Source organism: Cydia splendana, chromosome 11 (genome assembly GCF_910591565.1).
Source record: "Cydia splendana chromosome 11, ilCydSple1.2, whole genome shotgun sequence".
Classification (NCBI taxonomy): domain Eukaryota; kingdom Metazoa; phylum Arthropoda; class Insecta; order Lepidoptera; family Tortricidae; genus Cydia; species Cydia splendana.
Genome location: NC_085970.1, coordinates 14485962 through 14508570, shown reverse-complemented (window position 1 = coordinate 14508570; position 22609 = coordinate 14485962). Strand labels below are relative to the sequence as shown.

General features: G+C 40.5%; 1 protein-coding gene across 1 annotated transcript in view; it reads left to right on the top strand.

Annotated features, from left to right (window-relative positions):
* LOC134795152 (fatty acid synthase-like) overlaps window positions 1-19161 on the top strand; it is a 42487-nt gene extending 23326 nt beyond the window's left edge. The window contains exons 8-19 of the mRNA XM_063766984.1: window positions 4243-4470; window positions 4948-5791; window positions 6448-6545; window positions 6726-6929; window positions 7006-7413; window positions 10333-10548; window positions 11468-12210; window positions 12433-12575; window positions 14937-15057; window positions 16232-16422; window positions 16805-17221; window positions 17805-19161. Coding sequence (XP_063623054.1) covers window positions 4243-4470; window positions 4948-5791; window positions 6448-6545; window positions 6726-6929; window positions 7006-7413; window positions 10333-10548; window positions 11468-12210; window positions 12433-12575; window positions 14937-15057; window positions 16232-16422; window positions 16805-17221; window positions 17805-17989 — 3798 coding nt within the window. The 3' untranslated portion in view covers window positions 17990-19161. The remainder of the gene's footprint in view (window positions 1-4242; window positions 4471-4947; window positions 5792-6447; window positions 6546-6725; window positions 6930-7005; window positions 7414-10332; window positions 10549-11467; window positions 12211-12432; window positions 12576-14936; window positions 15058-16231; window positions 16423-16804; window positions 17222-17804) is intronic.
* Window positions 19162-22609: the final 3448 nt, after the last annotated feature.

The window sequence follows — 22609 nt, the reverse complement described above, 5'->3', positions numbered from 1 at the left end:
GCCCCCTAAAACCTATAAAACGATATCCATGACGACTTTTATGACATAGTGCATTGCCGCCATTTTTAAATTGAAAATGTTATCATTTTCGAAATCTGCGCCCCCCAAAACCTATAAAACGACACCCATGACGACTTTTATGACATAGTGCATGGCCGCCATTTTGGATTCCAAAATGGTCATCATTTTCGAAAGCGGGGCCCCCTAAAACCTATAAAACGACATACATGACGACTTTTATGACATAGTGCATGGCCGCCATCTTGGAATCCAAAATGGTCATCATTTTCGAAATCTGCGCCCTCTAAAACCTATAAAACGACACCCATGACGACTTTTATGACATAGTGCATGGCCGCCATTTTGGAATCCAAAATGGTTATCATTTTCTAAATCTGCGCCCCCCAAAACCTATAAAACGACACCCATGACGACTTTTATGACATAGTGCATGGCCGCCATTTTGGAATCCAAAATGGTTATCATTTTCTAAATCTGCGCCCCCCAAAACCTATAAAACGACACCCATGACGACTTTTATGACATAGTGCATGGCCGCCATTTTGGATTCCAAAATGGTCATCATTTTCGAAAGCGGGGCCCCCTAAAACCTATAAAACGACATACATGACGACTTTTATGACATAGTGCATGGCCGCCATCTTGGAATCCAAAATGGTCATCATTTTCGAAATCTGCGCCCTCTAAAACCTATAAAACGACACCCATGACGACTTTTATGACATAGTGCATGGCCGCCATTTTGGAACCCAAAATGGTTATCATTTTCTAAATCTGCGCCCCCCAAAACCTATAAAACGACACCCATGACGACTTTTATGACATAGTGCATGGCCGCCATTTTGGATTCCAAAATGGTCATCATTTTCAAAATTGGGGCCCCCTAAAACGTATAAAACGACATCCATGACGACTTTTATGACACAGTGCATGGCCGCCATTTCGGATTCCAAAATGATCATTATTTTCGAAATCGGCACTCCCTAAAACCTATATATCGACACCCATCTCGACTTTTATGACAAAGTGTTTTGCTACCATCTGCATGCAAGACATTTCTATTATTTTTACGTACAAAAATGGCCCTGTCAACTTTCAATCGAGATTTAATCGATAATTTATTCGATTAATATTCAGATTAATTCAATTTCAATCTATGTTAGGTCGACTAAACTAATCGCGATTAAAATTTGAGAATTAACTTTTTTTATTCCATTAATTAGTCGAATAAACAGTTAATCGATTAATGCCCATCTCTGACCACGGCATTTTTACACTTTGAGAATATCTGAAAACAAATCAACACAAGGAGCCATTTTGCAAATCCAGTAACTTTGTTATTACTTTTGACAGCGCGTGTCATGTGTCAACACAGAGTCGACACAAAGTCGAAACATTGCAACTACTTTGTGACTGCAATATTTCTCAGCCTTAAACCATATTTATACATCATAATTAACAAGTTTGGTAGTATGTAAAGCGTTATTTCTGTTATTTAAGTATAGTATACGCATCGAAGTACTAAAAATGCTTCAAATAATATAGTTATGAACACAGGCACTGAGAAGTAAACAATTTCATTTCCGGCTAAACTACAACAATGTGGTGGCGCGTTGATTATATTACACTTAGTTTATCAAATCACTCGAGCAGTTTAATTCCCCATAATAATTTAAGTCATATTGTAATATAAATGCAAACAATATATAATTACGTCTTGTAATCCGTTTAAGAGATGGCGTATTAATGTCACTTATTTTTATTTAAGTATTTTTCCATCTGACAGTTTCCATTTGACAGGAACAAAATGAACGAATGAACGAATGATTTTGGCATAAAGTAGTCGCAAACCCGAAACAATGTGTGCACACGGCGACCACACTTTATGTCACTTTGTGTCATGTGTCGACCCTTCCCCATTTCTGGTAACTGTGTCGACACGGCGACGACTCTGCGACTGGAATTGTGACCGAAACAGACGGTGTCGACACAAGATGTGTCAACACCGCGTCGTAACGGCGACTGGAAATGGTTGTATGGGTGTCCATACTACGTGACCCAATTTTTTACAATTTTGTATCATAATAGTCTAATAAAGATTTTCCTGGAGGATATTGACTGCGTGACCAAAACCTAAGACTTCCCCCACCTGTGACTGAGCGTGAAGACAACCCTGTCTTAGGGTGGCCAGTTACTAGCGAATTACCATATATAAGTATTTATACATTATATAAATATTTATGAATATAATATATATCGTTATCTAAGTACTTACTCACAACCACTCACAACACATTACACAAGCCTCATTAAGTTTAGTGTGGGACTTATGATTCGGTCTTGACGTATTTGGCAGGGCCGGCCCGCCGCTGGTCACCCGAGATGAAAGAATGCGTTCCTAATACGGCACTGGCAGGGTCGCCATGTAAGGATGGGACCCAGGACAGTAGTAAAACACAGGACTGACGAGTAAATACTGTGATTTATTAATTAAAACCTAGTATATATAAACTTGGGAATAAAGGTCATACGTGTTTAGGTGGGGGAGGCTTACACGTGGAAGGTGTCCAGTAGCTTGACCTAAATTATATTCCTTATATAGAGGAGAGTCATCTTACATGACTTTCCGTATATGGACTACGTTCCTAACCTAATAGGAGGAGAGTCATATTACATGCCTCTCCTGATATGTACCTATTACAATAATAGATTATGTTACTTATACCTACATTCCAATGTTATGTTCTAATCTAATGTATGGGGAAGACAAACAAATTATAGGCAGCAATGAATGAATGTAGTATTATACCTTTAGGTATGGGGTTGTGCACAAATCACGCGAGGTATTTCCGGCTATATTTTGACCCCCCCTCCCCCTTGGTGATATTTGGTGAGGTTTTTGGCTACCCCCCTCCCCCCACACAATCTCACGTGTATTTTTTTGATTTTTTTTCTTTCGACCTAATTTTAAGATAAATAGTATTGTATATACACCGTGTTTTTTTTGATTTCCGTTAATTTCAAGGGTGCATTCCTGAGCTTAAATCAAGTAACTTTCTCAAAGACACCGATGTTCTAATTAATAAGTCCATTTCGGAGATAATCCATAATTTATTTTTTTCCTATAAGGCCTCTACAAGCGTGTACACTTGCCTTAGGGCCGGCTTACATATTGATTAGTGTTTAGAACAAAGAATATAATACTCACTAGGTGAGTTCATACATTTGCTACTAAACTTAAGTACAATCTCGGTCGATTGATGTACGAAATGACATTGATATGTCACAGATTTCAATTGTTTGGTTGAGTTAAATGTAATGCCCGTGTTACAACAACGCTATATGCTACATTTAATTTCTTTTTAAACAAAAAAAAAACAAAAAAGAAAACAAAAAAAATTTTTTTTTTTGAAAATTAACTACTTATGCCATTTAGTTCTTATAAACGTACTTAACTATACCCCGAAGTTAACGGAATTCAATAAAAACACGGTGTAGAATCTCTTGTTTATTTTTCTATTTTCGTCAAATAGACTCGCTTTTTGAAGTGCAGAGTGAAGATTTATGTTTAACGAAACCGAGAAAAAGTATCTACTCATGTGGTAGGTTTTTTTTTCTTAGTTTCGTTCACTGTAGAAAAATACACGTGAGGTTTCCTTATACCCCCCTCCCCCAACGTGATCTATCGTGATTTTTTCGTGACCCCCCCTGCCCCTATCGAACCTCGCGTGATTTGTGCACAAGCCCTATGGGGCTGTTCATAAAGTACGTCATTTATTTTTGACGATTTTTGACCCCCCCCCCCCCCCCCTAAAATCATCCAAAAATCATGCTTCGAATGACCCCGTTTCCTCCTACGTCATGCTACCATCATCCAATGTCCAGTCCAGACCGCCGCCCCCAATTTGAAATGACGTAATTTATGAATAGTCCCTATGGTGGTTTATGCACACTAGTGTCCCATCCCCTCCCCCTGACGCAGCCCCCCCTCTTAGCAAGAAATATGTCCCGGTTGACGGTTTTTTTTAATCCCTCAAAATTTGGCTTGGCACCGACTTCAAACATTGGTAACGCATATGCGGCATGTTTATATAGGATTAGATTTTATTTTATCCTTTTTTGAGTTATATTCTTTTTTTGTAGAAAGTTTTTATTGTGTCAAATCCTCAATGGCTCATAGTTAATCGTAACATTCACTTTCTCTTGTCTGGTGGTAATTAGGTATCGCGTCTGTATCCGTGTGTGTCGTGGCCCGTGTCCCGCGGCACGCCGGGGCTGGCGTCGCACGTCGGCTGGGACCACTCGGTCGAGTGGAGCGTGGCTGACTACAAGACGGCCGCTCGCGCCGGCGAGAACATCATCGAGTACGACCTCAACAAACCTGGTGAAGCTTACATCGCCGGACACAATATTGAAGGCAGGATTCTTTTTCCCGCCACTGGATACATCGTGAGTTTTGACCTTTGACATATGTTGAATTTAATGAGGAACTCTAGTTACTTATATTATATATAGAAAAGTCTTCTTATTTTTCGGGCATCTAAAGCGCCTGGTTGTTTTTTGCGATAAACGCAGCGTTGAACGCGTGCGATCAACGGAATGAGTTTGCCGCGTCTGCGTCCCGAAAACACGTCATTGTTTTTTCACCACACCAGCTCGGAAAGGCTTACTTTGCACTTCAAAAATTGATAGCAAAGTTGCATTTTATTCACATGTGAGGCGAAGTAATCAAATGCAAATTTTGAGTTGTTTTCATAAGAAAGAACATAAGTTTGCTGGAAGAATTGACTTTTAAATGATGATTTTGGATGATAAATATTTAATAACATTCATTTGGATTTGATTTGATTTGATTTTGTTTGATATTTTGTTTGATAGCAGAATTTATGAAGATTAGCGACTAAATGACTTAATTTTTGTAAACAGACACTGGCGTGGCGCACGGTGGCGAAGTTACACAATTTAGACATGGAGCAAGCGCCTGTGGTACTGGAAAATGTGAATTTTCGGCGCGCCACCATTATGTCGCACGAAACACCATCGCGATTCCTTGTTTCGTTGCTAGATGGCACAGGCGAGTTCCAGATAAGTGAAGGTGGCGAAGTGGTGGTCACAGGCACGGCGCGCCTTTCCACTGCTGCTGACACCGAGCGCTTGCCCGCCGCCGCGCTAGCCGAGGCCGAAGACGAGCTGGAGGACCTACCTGTACTCGACTCGGAAGACATATATAAAGAATTGCGCCTCCGCGGCTACAATTATAAGGGTGTATTTCGTGGGATGAAATCAGCGGACGTACGCGGCTGTCGCGGTCTGCTACAATGGGAGGGCAATTGGATTTCGTTCATGGACACAGCGCTACAATTGAATCTTATCGGCTCGAACACGCACGGCTTGACTATGCCTAAGCGCATGCAGCGTGTAGTCATTGATCCCGCTGCACAGCGTGTAGCATTGACGGCGGCCGGGGCCGGCGAGGGCGCTTTACCTGTTCAACACTATCGTACCATAAATGTCATTGTCTCTGGTGGCGTAGAAATCCGGGGTTTAGTTAATTCAATTGCGCCGCGTCGTACTTTAATTCCAGTAACGCCCAAGCTTGAAAAATATGTGTTTCTCTCCTTGGACGGCGAGTCATTCGATAAACAGAAAAATGCGATTACCGCTGCTCTGCAGTTAGTCATTGAGAATTGTGGAGTGTTGCAGCTCAAACTATCCGAAGTAGCGCTGCAGCGCCCCATAAGCGCACTATTATTACCGCTTGCTATGCAAGGTAGGTACACATATTTTAATGCATGTATTATTTATTCATTCAAAAATTTTATTCACAAAAAAAACGGTCAACTGTCCGAAGACGAGTTCTTCTATTTCTTTCTTTTTATATTTAATTTATTTTTATGTTATCTCTATCTTTATTTTTTGTTTCCCAAGTTTTCAAATACAGACGTCTTGACAGATTTGAGAAATTCCTTGTATCGTTTTAAACACACAGTAGTAGGTAGACATATTTTTCTTTCGCAGTCGTTCTCATTGTCACCAGGTCGGGATCTGGTGAATGAGGCACCCCGATATATACAGGGATTTGGGTATTTACGTAATAAATTTCTTATGAATATGAATACCTAGTATACCTACACAATATGGAAAATTTAAACTAGGTTTTGAGAAATCGGTTCTTTTTAAATATTTCTCTCAGTTATTTAGGCTTGTTAAAATGGGAAAATATCCACACCAAATTTTAGCTTTCTAGCACTAACGAACACAGCGCAAAGCCGCAGACGGACAGACGGACATAGAATGTTGACTACGGAACCATAAAAAAGGATTCTTTATATTTCGAATTCCAAAATTTAGGTTATGATAGGTTACTTTGTTCCCAATTTTCAAACCATATTCATTGTATTTATTAAAAATAATGTTATTGTGCAGTTCTGGAGGTTGAGCCCAAGTTGCGCGTAAGCGCCACGCTCGTGGCCGGCGATGACGCCGCGCAGTACGTTGCCGCTATGGATATGCTGCGAGTTAAGGTACCTTAACTTAAGGTACTTATAGTAAATGTCGTAATGTAGATTTATGCAACTGCAAATATTTTGAACGCACCTTTATGCCTTAGCAGCGTCTTAAAAAATATATATTATATTGACTCCCGATAAAAAACGAAGTCGAGGGCAATTGCTTATATATAGGCATATATTAAATAATTTCAGGTGTCGAATGCGGATGTGGCAAAAGGCGGTCTGGAGGAAGGGTGCCACTTAATACTGGGTGCCGATGTGTTGGCACGACACGATAGTGTGCTACGTGCCCTGGCCGCGGCGAGCAGTGCAGGCTTCTTGTTGCTGGAAGAACCCGCGCGCACGCTCGACTACCCCGCACAGCAAGCGCTGCTCGCAGCCAACAACCTCACGCTGGTATTTATCTTTATGATTGATTACACGCATTGGTAAACTTGCGACCTTGTAGATAAAAATAAACATGTTCATGCAGGTGTCTCGTGTGCGCACCGGGTCCCGTGAGTACTTGCTGCTGCGACGCAGCGCGGTTGTGCCGGCGACAAGAGTGGTGATTGAAGCTCGTGACGACGACTACGCCTGGATGGAGCGGCTTAAGGTCGCCCTTAAACACGCTGAGACCGAGAATATACGCGTGTACGTGTGGTCGCGGGCTCGCATTTCTGGTGTGATGGGTCTAGGCACTTGTTTGAGGTGCGAGCCCGGCGGCGACCGCCTTCGCATCTACTACTTGCCCGGAGCGCAGGACGCATTCGACCCTGAAGCGTCGGCTTATAGAAAACCGATGTTGCGCGACCTGGCCTTCAACGTACTGCACAAGGGTGTCTGGGGCACTTTCCGCCACCTGTCGCTTGATGATTCTGCCGCCGGCGCCCTAAAGCAGGTGTGAATATTAATGCTACGGCAATTTACTCATCATCCTATCGAAATCGACTACCATCTGATCTTTCGTTGGGTTTGTACCAAACATTAGGACTAGTCTAGTGCATTTGTCACCCCTTTTCACTTTCTCCTCTCATCTACTCAAAGGTTAACTGGAAGAGATCCCTCAAAGGGATAAGTTCGCCTTTGTACTTCTTACTAATTGTATGTTATTTTTAATATGTCTTTTTGTACAATAAAGAGTTTACTACTACTACATTCGGACTAGTCTGGTTTCCTCACAATGTTTTCCTTCACCGAAAAGCGACTGGTAAATATCAAATGATATTTCATAGGACATAAGTTCCGAAATCCGAAAACCTCATTGGTACGAGCCGCGGGGTATGAACCTCTAACCTCCGGAATCCGAATTGAAAGTCGCTCGCTCATTCATTCATATGAAATATGTGTTCATGAAACTCATTTTTTCATATTTTTACACGACTGCCCAAAAAAAGTGTATTGTTTTCAGCGTTCATGTTTGTATGTATGTGAGTTTCTTTATTCCACCTTAACTTCTGATAGCCTTAACCGATTTAGACGTATGGTACATCATTAGAATCCTTACGTCATCCCGGGTGACATAGGCTATGTGACGTCATTATAAAAACAATATGGCGGACTTAATACGCCATATTACGCAACCTTTAGAAAAAAATATCGTGCAAACCTATCGAGTAGGGTATCAAAATGAAGGGCTGTGAAAGCCGATTAATAATATATACGCAACATGTGGGTTTAAGTTTAAGTTTGAGAAAGTAAGAATTGACAAAATATGTTAAGAAAAGCTTATCTCATAAAACCAAATATTATTATTGAATGGGACATTAAAAAGAAGGGGTTTGACCGCTGATCATAAAAAAATATAATTTTATTATATTAGGTACAGTATACTACTCATAGTTTTTAATACACCTTCTAAATTGCGCTAATGGAATCGAAAAGTTTAAAATATAGCTTCTATTTATTAATCGATATGATGCAGTCTCTCTAAGCTAACTCTGTACGAGACACGCTGCACGCTTACCAAAACCAGGCGCCTTCGGCGTCCTCAAAGTCATACTCAAAGCGTCGGGCATAGCCCGACGTACGTGGCGCGCTGCGCGCGGTCCAAAGCCAGGCGCCTTCGACCTTCTCATACTAAAAGTGTCGGGCGTAGCCCTACGTACGTGACACGTTGTACGCTTACCAAAGCTGGGCGCCTTTGGCGCCCTCATACTAAAGCGTCGGGCGTAGCGCGACGTACGTGGCGCGCTGAACGCTTACCAAACCCGGGTGCCTTCGGCGCCCTCATACTTAAAGCGTTGGGTGTACCCCGACGTACGTGGCGCGCTGCACGCGTTCCAAAGCCAGGCGCCTTCGGCGCCCTCATACTAAAAGAGTCGACGTACGTGACACGTTGTACGCTTACCAAATCTGGGCGCTGGAGGCGCCCTCATATTAAAGGAGTCGGGCGTAGCCCGACGTATGTGACGCGCAGCACGCGGTCCAAAGCCAGGCGCCTTCGACCTTCTCATATTAAAAGTGTCGGGCGTAGCCCGACGTACGTGACACGCTGTACGCTTACCAAAGCCGGGCGCCTGCAGCGTTCTCATACTCAAAGCGTCGGGCGTAGCCCGACGTCCGTGGCGCGTTGTACGCTTACCGAACCCGGGCGCCTTCGGCGCCCTCACACTTAAAGCGACGTACGTGGCGCGCTGTACGCGTTCCAAAGTCAGGCGCCTTCGGCGCCCTCATATTAAAGGAGTCGGGCGTAGCCCGACGTATGTGACGCGCTGCACGCGGTCCAGAGCCAGGTGCAAATCATAAAACATATTGTTGGTTTAAAAAATCTAAAAAGTATAAAATAAAATAAATTAATTAAAAATTAAAAAACACGACTGCGAAAAAGCGAACTGAAAAGACAAAAATAATTTATAGTTGTGTTAGTTACCCAGTCACATGATTGATATTTTTCATTGACTGTACCTGGGGGCTATTCATAAATTACGTCATTTCAAATTAGGGGGGGGGGGTCTGGACATCGGATGACGGTAGAATGAAGTAGGAGGAAATGGGGTCATTTGAAGCATGATTTTGGATGATTATAGGGGGGGGGGGGTCAAAAATAGTCAAAAATCGATGACGTAATTTATGGACAGCCCCCTGTGTATTTTATTTCGATTGCAGTCGGGGACCTTTTAAATGGGAAAATGTCAATACATCAAGGTCCCCGACTGCAATTGAAATAAAATACACAGGTACAGTCAATGAAAAATATCAATCATGTGACTGGGTAACTAACACAACTATAAATTATTTTTGTCTTTTCAGTTCGCTTTTTCGCAGTCGTGTTTTTTAATTTTTAATTAATTTATTTTATTTAAAATTTTTTCATTGGTACGAGCTTGTGGGTTCGAACCCGCGTCCTTTGGTTTGAAATTCGCACCAATGTTTCGCTACCTACGAGTATCTATTATTGAACGCTAATGTAGATACCTAATACAATACACCTAAGTACTTGGGCTACTATTGAACGCATATATGAATGAATGAACATGAATAACAGACGGGCGTACCGGACCACGATCTTGGTCTGGTCAGCTTATCGTTTTCTCGCTTTCACTTCTAAGTAGAATTAGACCAAGATCACTCCTGTAGCGAATTTGATTCTATGGGGATCACTGTACTGTCTCTCCAGTCTCCTGTAATATTAATTTCTGAAATAAATATCTTTTGAATTTTGAATTTGATAGCACAAACTGTGCAAGTGTTATTTTAAACGTTAAAATTCTATGAAATAATGACGTATTAAGTATAAATAACACTTGCATAGTCTGTAATTGTAGATTGACGGACGGAATCAAGATCTTAACTAATCCGAGGGTTATATCTGTCCAAGGTGGAGCACGCGTACGTGGACACGCTGACGCGCGGTAACTTGTCGTCGCTGCGTTGGATAGAAAGTGGCCTGGGACTAGAGACTGCCGCGCCGGCGCCGCGGCGTCCACACACCGCGCTGTGCCGCGTTTATTACTCCTCATTAAACTTTAAAGACGTTTTGCTAACCACTGGCAAGTTGACATCCGTATCATACAAAGGGAATTTTGCTGAAAAGGTACCTTGGCTCGTTATATATCGTGCAATCTAAAAGTTTTTGGCCTTGACGATATAGGTATACCTATAGATAAGTTGCAACTAATTTAACGGCTGAAATTAAATTTATTATACTTAAAATTAAATATAACAGTGTTAAGTGTTTGTACGCTAGGTATTTATTCTGCTAACGCTTGATTAATTTTAAAACTGAATTAGTTCGGTATAACCAATATAATTAAAAAGTTGCTGTTGCTACACGCTTGCGCTCGTGAGGGACAGAACAGAACATACGGTGTGGGTATGTGATTAAAACACATAATTACTTCAAAACTTTTCATATTGCCAAAGCTTATCAATGGTGATTTGATTATCTAAGCAAGCAATTACTTAGGTATAATCAATATACCTACCTACATAAATAATCACAAAGTTTCTATTGCTACACGCTTGCGCTCGTGAACACACACTTTCCAAAACGTTTCATATTGCCAAAGCTTATCAAGTTATCAATGGTGATTTGATTATCTAAGAGTCTGTACGGAATATCGGATAAAAAACTAGGGGGCAGCTTCTTTTCGTAGACTTCACGAGTACTCTCTCCAAGTCTCCATTAGATTCAATAACTCTTTGATATTGTTGATGTGGATTCTTAAGCTATTCATAATAATGCTAAGTCTTACTAAAAAATATCCCCTGATGTAGTAATATCAGATTATTTTGAAGACAAAACTTCGTGGAAGTTTTGTAAAGGCATATATAGATGCAGACAGTTTTATAGACCTACCTGACCTACCATGCCTTTTATTTCATTAAAAGTCAGTTCTGGTTACCAGGTCTGAACTATATACGTTGTATGCTAAGAACTTTAATGGTTGCCCTCGTAGCGATATGTAACAATTGATTAGTTACCCTATTTATACCCATACTTTTTTTTACAGGAAACTAATAGAGTCGGCATCGAGTTTAGTGGCCGCTCTTCCATTGGCAAGCGCGTAATGGGTATAGTTGAACGCGGTCTTGCGACCACGGTAATGGCCGACACAAGTTTTATTTGGGAAGTGCCTACGCAGTGGTCGCTAGAGGAGGCGGCAACCGTGCCTGTGGCGTACGCAACAGCGTACTACGCGCTTGTAGTGCGTGGGCGAATGCGGCGCGGTGAGACCGTGCTGGTGCATGCGGGCGCGGGCGGCGTGGGTTTGGCGGCCATCACCATTGCGCTCCACGCTGGGTGCACAATCTTCACCACTGTGGGGTCGCCAGACAAGCGGGCCTTCCTACGCAAACGCTTTCCGCAACTACGTGACGCCGACATCGGCAACTCGCGTGACTGCTTGTTCGAACAACTGGTGATGTGTCGAACAAGCGGTAGGGGCGTCGACCTTGTGCTTAACTCGCTTACGGGTGATAAGCTGCAGGCGTCGCTGCGCTGCCTCGGGAAGGGCGGACGCTTTCTCGAAATTGGCAAGGTGGACTTGAACGCCAACACGGGGCTCGGTATGGCTATGCTACTGAGCAACACCACGGTACACGGCATTTTTCTAGACACTTTGTTCGCTGAACATGATGACCAGTATGAGAGGGCGGAGGTGGTGCGCTGTGTGACCGAGGGAATCGCTGCTGGTGTTGTGTGCCCGCTACCCGCCACCGTCTACGCCCACAACCAGATAGAGCAAGCATTCCGGTGAGTTCACAAAGGCAGCGAGTTGGTATACATTACTTGACGGTAGAAAATTCGCACGCACGTTTCATTACATTGCTTGATTGCAGTATCTGATCGATCGGGTGAATTGTTTGTAGGTACCTCACAGTAGTCGGTAATATAGCCTAACTCGCGTATGAGTTTACATTGCCGACTACTGAAGTTCCCTAATCTAAGCCTTAACAGCTTGTGTTTTCCGCGCAGGTTCATGGCTACGGGCAAGCATATTGGCAAGGTGTTGATCCGCCTGCGTCAAGAAGAAGCGAACGGTAGGCCAGCACCGACGCGGCTGTTGCCCGCTATGCCGCGCACTTATTTCCACCCCGGAAAGAGCTATGTGCTCGTAGGTCAGTCAAATGTCTTATTTTAAAAAATTTGAAATATGTATTCGAAATTGTAAAGGCAATCCACATTAATTTCAACAGTTTAAGGGCCAGTTGCACCAACCACATTTGACAGACTGATCAACGTCAGCCGGCGCACGGTGGGCTGAAAATCGGCCTCCATAGAAATAGAAACCGAAGTCTTAAATTTGAACTTTTTTTTATTGGAATAGCTTTTGTTGGGTTTTATTATGTCCCAAAATTAATCTTAGCTAATTTGGTTGGAAAAATAATTAATTATAATTTTTTTTCAAAATCTTTGTATGGCGCGTATCAGAAAAATCGAGTTTTCTCCGAAAATAAAAAGTTAACCGTAATATCCTGACAGATGATTTTAAAACCAATTATTCTTGATTTTTTCACATAATTAGAATTTTCCTACGGGGTGCACTTTTTTTTTTAATTCGATATATGTTTTTTATTTTTTTTATTTAATTTTTATATTTTAATACGGTTATACTCGTTATTTTGACTACATAAAATGAATTTTAGTTTGATCGATCCAATAACTTACGCCTAGTGAATTTTTGTTCTAAGCAAATGTATGGAGCGTACGAGTAAAACGGATTTTTTTTTCAAAAATTAAAGGTACACCGTAATATCCTTGCAGATGATTTAAGTACAAATTATTAAGGATATTTTGACATAACGCGAACTTTTCTACCGTATGCACTTATTTAATAAAAAATAAAAAACTTATTCTTTCATGCTGAAATATCTTTTTTTCATTGTTTTAATCAAATAAATAATAAACATACAAGAGTTACAAGTAGAAAATTGAAAATAAAACCATTACTTCCTTTACATTATTACCCTTGTATCCTCTTTATTACATTATCTTTGTACTTAATGAAACAGTATTTAACAAATAACACATTGACAACTGATGAGTCTAAAATTAATGATCATTAATGAGGTCCGGTTACAATCGTTAGTGGATACTATGAATGCAGTTTAATCATTAAGGTTTTAATCATTATGCTTATAATTAGACGTAAAACTAATTACAATAACAATGATACAGAATGGTGGTGTTCATTAGTACTTGCAATAAATAGGTAAGGGGTACATTTTATATTTTAGTTCATCTTGAGCTTCTTAACCGCTAACTTATACGACCATAAACCATGGACAGTCTTATTACGAACTTGGACTTGTTTGTTATCCTAAAATCTCAAAAATTATACATAGTTCTTAATGTTTCTGTGTTCCGTTGGCTTTTCTTCCATCTGTCAGTAGCAGCTCTTGTAAAACTTCGGCAAAATTCTTTCAAGGTGTCACGATCTTCTTCTGATAGGTTAAGGTTTGATTTAGTAAGCACTATTTCAAACAAAGCTTCGTGATTTAAACTAGATCATTGAGATTTTAGGATAACAAACAAGTCCAAGTTCGTAATAAGAAAAGATATTTCAGCATGAAAAAACAAGTTTTTTATTTTTTATTAAATAAGTGCATACGGTAGAAAAGTTCGCGTTATGTCAAAATATCCTTAATAATTGGTACTTAAATCATCTGCAAGGATATTACGGTATACCTTTAATTTTTGAAAAAAAATCCGTTTTACTCGTACGCTCCATACATTTGCTTAGAACAAAAATTCACTACGCGTAAGTTATTGGATCGATCAAACTCAAATTCATTTTATGTAGTCAAAATAACGAGTATAACCGTATTAAAATATAAAAAAAAAATAAAAAACATATATCGATTTAAAAAAAAAAAGTGCACCCCGTAGGAAAATTCTAATTATGTGAAAAAATCAAGAATAATTGGTTTTAAAATCATCTGTCAGGATATTACGGTTAACTTTTTATTTTCGGAGAAAACTCGATTTTTCTGATACGCGCCATACAAAGATTTTGAAAAAAAATTATAATTAATTATTTTTCCAACCAAATTAGCTAAGATTAATTTTGGGACATAATAAAACCTAACAAAAGCTATTCCAATAAAAAACAGTTCAAATTTAAGACTTCGGTTTCTATTTCTATGGAGGCCGATTTTCAGCCCACCGTGCGGCGCGCCCCGGCGCTTTACTATGAAACTTTCCATACATAAAAATTTAGCGAACTCTTTAACGATACGAACAGTTTGGTGCAACCGACCCTATGAGTAGGTCATGTACCTAATGAAACTCGCATGCGAGCCCTAAAGCCCGATTTAGACGATGCGAGATCTCGCATGCGAGTTTCATACCATTGCGGGTTTTGATTGGTCGGTTGAATAGGACGTAATCCACAGTCCGCAATGTAACTAAAATCGCATGCGAGTTCGCGCGCCGTCTAAATAAGCCCTAAGACTCTGTTTTTCTCGTACTTGTTGTAGGTGGGCTGGGCGGCTTTGGCCTCGAGCTGGCCGATTGGTTGGTGCGCCGCGGTGCGCGCTCACTGGTACTCAACTCGCGCCGCGGCGTGCGTACTGGCTACCAGCTTATGTGCATCCGCAGGTGAAGCAGCCACACTTTGACATAAATCTCAAACTACAATTGACGGCGTCCTAACCTAGTCGGTAGTGATAAAGTAACACAAATATAACATGGTATCAGAGTCGCCTTACTACGAGTCACTGAAAATGTCAAAACAAACATATTCACTAACGACTGCGTAACTTACTTTTTATCGCTCTCGCTCGCACAAATATGCCAGTACAAGAGAGATGCATATATATAGTATAGAAAGTAAGTTCCTCAGACGTTCGTGATGAATAGGTATGTTACAGGCCTAGGTGCGTGTATACCTTATCCTGTTGTAAGTACAAAGTTTCAGAGCAATCTATAGATGGTCAAGCAAATCTTGTCAGTAGAAAAAGGCGCAAAATTCTTATTTTCTATGAGACGCATAGGCGTATCCACGGTGGGGCAAGGTGGGGCAGTTGCCCCACCCTGGTCTGTGGTCTGACGAGAAGCTAAAAATTTTTAGGAACAATTAAGGCACGTAACCCTACTTCTGCCCCACCCTTTAAAGTTTAAAAAATGCTGGGTACGCCCATGATGAGACGATATCCCTTCGCGCCTAATTTTTTCAAATTTGCCGCCTTTTTCTACTGACAAGATCTGCTTGACCAACTAGTAGTTTTTTTTTTAATTATTATTTAAAATAATACATATCACTTACAGACTATATAGTCCAACGCGTAATAAATATTACATATAAACTCTAAACATTATTAACAATTTTTAACAACACAATTTTTTTTTACAATATCACAAATAACATAGATGGCGGCTTGTAGCTTCTGTGAACTAGTCAAGGTGCAGTTAAATAAGTCTACTTTAGTAGAATTAAAATAAGACCACCGTAATTACGTTTGTATGGAGAGCCGAGCTTGCTGCGGACTAGTACTTTAATGTTCATGCCACGTTTCAAGTTATTTCAGCATGTAGTTTTAACCTTTTGGACGCCAATGACTGATACATCCGCACCGCAGGTTCAACGCCAAAGACCGATTAATCGGTCACAGACCACAGAGCAACATAGACCTACGTGCATATGCATAAAGTTCAATTTCGGTTATGACACTTCGGTGACGTCAAGTCAGCTTTTGTGTTTGACACGGCGTCGAAAAGGTTAAAATGAGAGCGTAACTTCGTGACTGCTATGTTCTTGTGACTCTCGTTTTAGATGGCGCTCGGCGGGCGCGCGCGTTATTGTGTCGACGGATGACGCGACGACGGCTGCGGGTGCGCACGCGCTGCTCGAGTCGGCGTCTCCCGTCGGCGGAATCTTCAACCTCGCTGTCGTGCTGCAAGACGGATACCTTCAGAAACAGACGCCGGATATGTTCCGCGCCGTTGCAAAGCCTAAGATTGACGGTCCGTAGTATCTGTACCTAGTTATAATATAACCCACTTAAAAAGAGCCCATCAACGTGCTCATTAGCGCCACTGGTAAATAATTGTGATTATTTAAATTTAACGATAGATATTTAAAAAAGGGGCCCGCTATGTACTGTATTTTGTATTTAATGCAATCACTGCCAGGGGGCGTGGCCTAGGAACAAACTTGTATGACGGTGGACGCACATGTGCGTCCGGGGCCGTGAATGTGTTAAGTACCTTTTGAATACATCCTTGCTTTCACGCGGCCGGTCAAATAAATAGGTGTCTGAAACATGTATTACATACTTCTAATTAACAAGTACCTAATGAAATTTGAGATAAGTGTTTATTTGTTTAACTATAAACATTTGTACAGCTTTACGCGCGTTGGATGACGCGTCGCGGGAGCTGGCGCCGCAGTTGGAGCATTTCGTAACGTTTTCGTCGGTGTCTTGCGGCCGCGGTTACCCGGCCTTGAGCAACTACGGGTTTGCCAATAGCGCCATGGAGCGACTGTGCGAACAGCGACGAGCAGACGGTTTGCCGGCGCTGGCGGTGCAGTGGGGCGCCATCGGCAATGTGGGGATCTTGGCAACACTTGATGAAGACGAGGTGGTATGCGGAACTGTACCGCAGCCCATCGCGTCGTGTCTGCGGAGCCTGGAAGCTCTAATGGCACAACCGCACGCCGTGGTTTCGTCCATTTTGCTGCCTAGCAAACTTCCAGTGTCGAATGAGCCCGCTCTGAAAAAATCCGCGCATGACCTCGTGCAGGCCGTCGCTAATGTTCTTGGTAACGCTACAATTATTACTAAACTATTAGTAAGTACTTCGTCCTGAATTGAGACCTCGTGATTTAAGAAAACAATTCTCTAGACCATTTCTGGCAAATGCGCCACCATCTTTCATATCCAAACATTGGCAAATTGTTTGCCAAAACTGCTCGCAAGCACTTTGTAGTCTAATACGCTGTGTGTAAGACGTTACGTTTGCGATTGACGCGCTAGTGACGGTACCAGAGCAAATCCGAACGGTCATAGAGAAAACATATCTACTACCCATAAGTTCCCCGTGTGTACGTTCATCTTACTATCTTACTTACCATCACGCTATCTCGTATTTATTTAATTATAAATATGGATTCGATACAATAATTTTCGTAATTGGTCAATGATCTGATGATGGAGGCAGGCAGTAGGGGAATACTGGGAATTTTCAGTATTGTCACGTAACTACCGTAAAGTCCTCGAGCTTGGGTTCATCATAAGTATCATGATTAGTTTTGACGAGTCCGACATACATTTATTTTTTACATATTACTTGTGTTTACCTTTTCAAACGTTTATGTACTTAATGTACGACTTATTTATCTGCAGGTATCAGGGATGTGAAAAAGGTGTCGGAGACCTCGAGCCTGGTCGATCTCGGAATGGACTCGCTAATGAATGTCGAGATAAAGAAGACCCTGGAGCAAAGCTATGACCTGCATTTGAGCACAAAAGAAATCCACGCGCTCACTTTTTCCAAGCTGCTCAGCATGGTTGGGGATAGAATAGAATAGAAAGTCACTTATTCGATAAAGCACATATACATAATATACACAGGACAAAAAGAAGAAAAACAAAGAAAACGAAAAGGACAACAACAATGCAAAGACAGCAGACAGAAATTATACACACAGACAGAAAAATAAATTACACTTGAGTCCAGCAATATGTGCAGTAAGGAAAAGGCTTTGACTCAGCATATTGTCGCAATTTGCAAGCGAGGCAAAATTGCAACGCTGTGTATTCTGCCAAGGCCTGAGGGAGTGACTTAATATAAACTACAGATAATGAAAAAAAAACAATAAAATAAACAATAAGTAAAGTGCAATAAATAAATAGTAAATATTCGTAGTAAGTACATATAAAAAAATTATTGGACGTTAACTCTGTGGATAAAATATTACGTTTCTTTTTGAAGTGAAAACTTCTTTAGCGGCGCTGTGCACTGTTTGTGATGGGGAAAAAATGTTAAACTCGCGACAGGTCACGTGACCGACAGATTGAAAATTTGTAAGACGGACACGTGACCTGATCGAAAAACTATTACAATGTCATTGAGTTTTCACTTCTGCCGGCACTCCCGGAGTGCAACCCGTTGTTTTTTTAATGTGGAGTGGTGTGTGTTAAATAATAGTGTATACTGTATACACCGCTTAAAATTTTAATGTAATAATTGTAGCTAGTTTCCGAACGAACCCTGTCACTCTGTCTCCCTCCATTTTAATTTATAAGACGCAATATAATGTCTTTGCTAACATAAAATAAATGCTAATTCTTAAAACCTCTGATATATATTATTTAAAAACCTCTCATGGTATCAGAGCGTGGTTCATCACGAGTCAAACAAGTAAAAACCGGGCAAGTGCGAGTCGGACTCGCGCACGAAGGGTTCCGTACCATAATGAAAAAAAAAACGGAAAAAATGCAAAAAAAACGGTCACCCATCCAAGTACTGACCACGCCCGACGTTGCTTAACTTTGGTCAAAAATCACGTTTGTTGTATGGGAGCCCCATTTAAATCTTTATTTTATTCTGTTTTTAGTATTTGTTGTTATAGCGGCAACAGAAATACATCATTTGTGAAAATTTCAACTGTCTAGCTATCACGGTTCGTGAGATACAGCCTGGTGACAGACAGACGGACGGACGGACGGACAGCGAAGTCTTAGTAATAGGGTCCCGTTTTACCTTTTGGGTACGGAACCCTAAAAACGCTAAAACAAGTAAAACAAAAATACTTTTTCTCTGTGACAAATGTGACAAGTAGACGTGTGCGCCGATTAAACAATGATCGGCGGCGGCGTTTGCCGAAAAATCGGCGGCGGCGGCGTGATTTCGGCGTGAAATCGGCGTGACCTTGACTTCCAGGTTTCTTGAGAAAACCACCGTTATACCCGTCTATAAATATGAGTTAGAATAGAATAGAATAGAAATACATTTATTTATAACAAACAAACACAGATGACAAAAACATGTTGACAAGTTAATATGTGTTCTTAAGAAAAATCATTAATTTGTTGTTTTTCTTGAAAATTTGCTCAATCCAGGTTGCTGGTTAGTGAACTACATATAGTTTGAATATGCTGTGAGTAAAATAAGGTTTGTAAATGAATATAGGATAGGTATAATAGCGTGATTCTTAAAAAAGTGGCATCGACAGGTTAAAGAAAATGAAAATCATTACTTTTTATTTTTTTTTTACTTTTAATAATGAAAAATATGTTTTACCACTTCAAGTACCCCAAATTTTCAAAAGGGAACGGAATATGAAGAAGTTATTTTCAAGACGTACAATAACCTATACATTGAACACAGGTTAAAGATAAGCAGGTTACAGTAAAAAATACATTCATTTTTATTTTTTCCCTTGAACGGATAATAATACGAATGTCTCACTTTTAGCATAGATGAATAAACCTTCATACAATATTAAAATGATATTATTACATTAGGCCCCATACCAAATTCGTAAAATAATCGAGACAAGTTAAAGTTAACATTCCGTTACAAAACCCCAGATTTCTGCCTTTAACCACTTGTCTCTACGAAACTACGAAACTTGGGTCATAATGGTACCCTACGGTGGTTAGCTTGATACTTACCTAATATTTTGCCATAGTTATGATCTAAATAAATTTTTCTGTGTATGAGTCAGATGCAATACCGCGCATATACAGGTTGGTACAGGTTAACAGAGAAAATATCCTCGGACAAACTTCATGCGTGAATATTGTTGTAAAAAAAAATATATAAGGCCTGTGCAAAGTTAGTTTTAAAAGGTATTGTTTATGTTATTATATAGCATGATATTTTATCTACATAAATTGGTGCTTATAAAATCTAAAGAACTAAAACTGAAAGAGCCTTAGAGGATATAACCAACGGAGACGCCATGTCTAAAATTTTCGGTACAAAATAGTCTGCCGTTTTTTGCGGGGGAGGGGCACATCAAATGTATAGGTACGTCATGTCAGATAAACGTCAGTCCATATATATGGTTGACATGTGGTTGACCATTGGCCGCCTATTTTCGACAGAGGGGAACGCCTGTTAATGGCGGCTCCATTGTTAATTACTCCGAGGAAAGAGCGATGCTTTTGGACAAGACAGGTTACAGTAAAAAGTGCTACTCTTTATTTTATATAAATATAAGTATTAAATTTAAATAAAAATAATGACTTGGCCTCGATAAACATTGTTTTAGTTTATCTAGATACATTTTTGTTTCATATGAAAAAGAGCAAATAAACATACATTCAATTCAAAAACTCGATGACAGGTTAAGATGCCACTATTTTGAGAATCACTCAATAACTTGATTTCCCTAGTAACTGGCTTGCATTAAGAGGTTACCTGGTCCCAATCACCTTCGATTCGATCTGTAACTCTCCGTTTTCTCAAGCTTTCCATGGCTTATCCTATTAAAAATGAGGTTCTTTATCAAAACAGAACTTCACATATCCTTGAAATTTTCTAGACATAGAGGACTGCTATGGTTTTCTTGTCGTACAAGCATCAGGCTCACAAGACGTATCTTCTTTCTCGTTTTCTCATTGCTGAGGATCGCGACCACATGTAATTTGTCTTCATTTCGTGGCGTCATAAGCCGTATGGACTGCACGGTGCAGACTGCCGCAAGCCGACCTCTTCATAGCGTTCGACCATCTCACACATGCTGCAATTCGAGCACGTTTGCCATTCATTTCTCCACATTATGCGTTTAATAATATGTCCGAAGAATGTAAGGGTTCACCTATGGCATGTTGGGAAGAGCTGAGTGGTGATATATAGTTCTCTGAGAATGGAGGGGTTTGTTCATCTAGCTGTCCGAGGTATAAGCAGCAGTCTTCGTTCGTTTGTTAACAGTTGACGGTTAACGTTAACAGGTGACAATTATTGGTGTCAAATAGTTTCTGCAACTGGCTATTCAGTTTAATTTAATTAATAAATTATGTGTATATTTAATAATTGTAATATAAATAATACAAAAAAATCCATATTCTAATCCAAAAACCAACTTGGAATAGCTAATTAACAACACTCAAGGTCACGCCGATTTCACGCCGATCATTTATCGGCGGCGGCGGCGTGGTCAAAAAGCCCGGCGGCGGCGGCGCGCCGGCGCGGCGCACACGTCTATTTAAGAGCCAACAGGAGTGGTCATTACTCCATACAAACGTACTCCACGTTTTCCTCCATGGTTTTTGAAACTAGAGCAATGTTTTTTTCAAATATTGTCAATATCTGTGTCGGACCGTTTTGCTTTTTTTGATATTTTTGTTTTTTAAGGCGCTAGAGCCCTTCAAAAATGGCCAATATGGCCTAATTGACTATGCCGGAATGAGAGGCGTGGTATTCAAAACTGATATCAATTAGTCAAAAAAGCAAAACGGTCCGACACAGATAATTTTATAATCATTTAGATTTCCAAATTTGGTTACGATTGGTTAAGTTTTGGAGGAGGAAACAGTGGAGTACGAAACCTCCATTTTTGACATTGTTACGCAGGATTTTTCGCCTCAGCGGGCGGGGCGGAGTCAAGTTTCTAAATACGTACACAGCCAGAAAAGTGATGGGCAATAGTCGACATTTAATGTCGATAATCTAGTGATGTAAGAAGTTATCGATAAACCGTCTTGTGTGAAAATATCTAGATCCTCCTAAGACACAAGGGGTTGGTTTGAGAGGGAACACATTTTTGTAGTTACATATACAATCTATTTTGAACTTTTTGATTCTTATATTTCAAATTAGAAATCAAAATCAAAAATATTTTATTGCATGGTTATGGGTTTACAAAATTTTTAGGTACAGTCACGCTCCGTAATTGTCGAGCAATTTAAGGTCCTAGCTAGGGAATGCAATCTCGCACCAAGATTGGCGATTCGAGATCTCGCACGAAAAATCCGAATCGAGATTGGGTGTTTCTGTTGGAAAGTCAATGGCACACTTTATTAATTGACATGCACGTATATAGGTGTCTTTAGAATATTTTTGACTCTGGCAACTTGTGCGCTGTCATTCTTTCTCTTTGCTATCACGGATCGTATGGTAAACATGCTATTAGGTTTACTCATGGTATAATAATAATAATATACTCCGCCTGGTACTCCATTCCCATGGTCTAATAAAA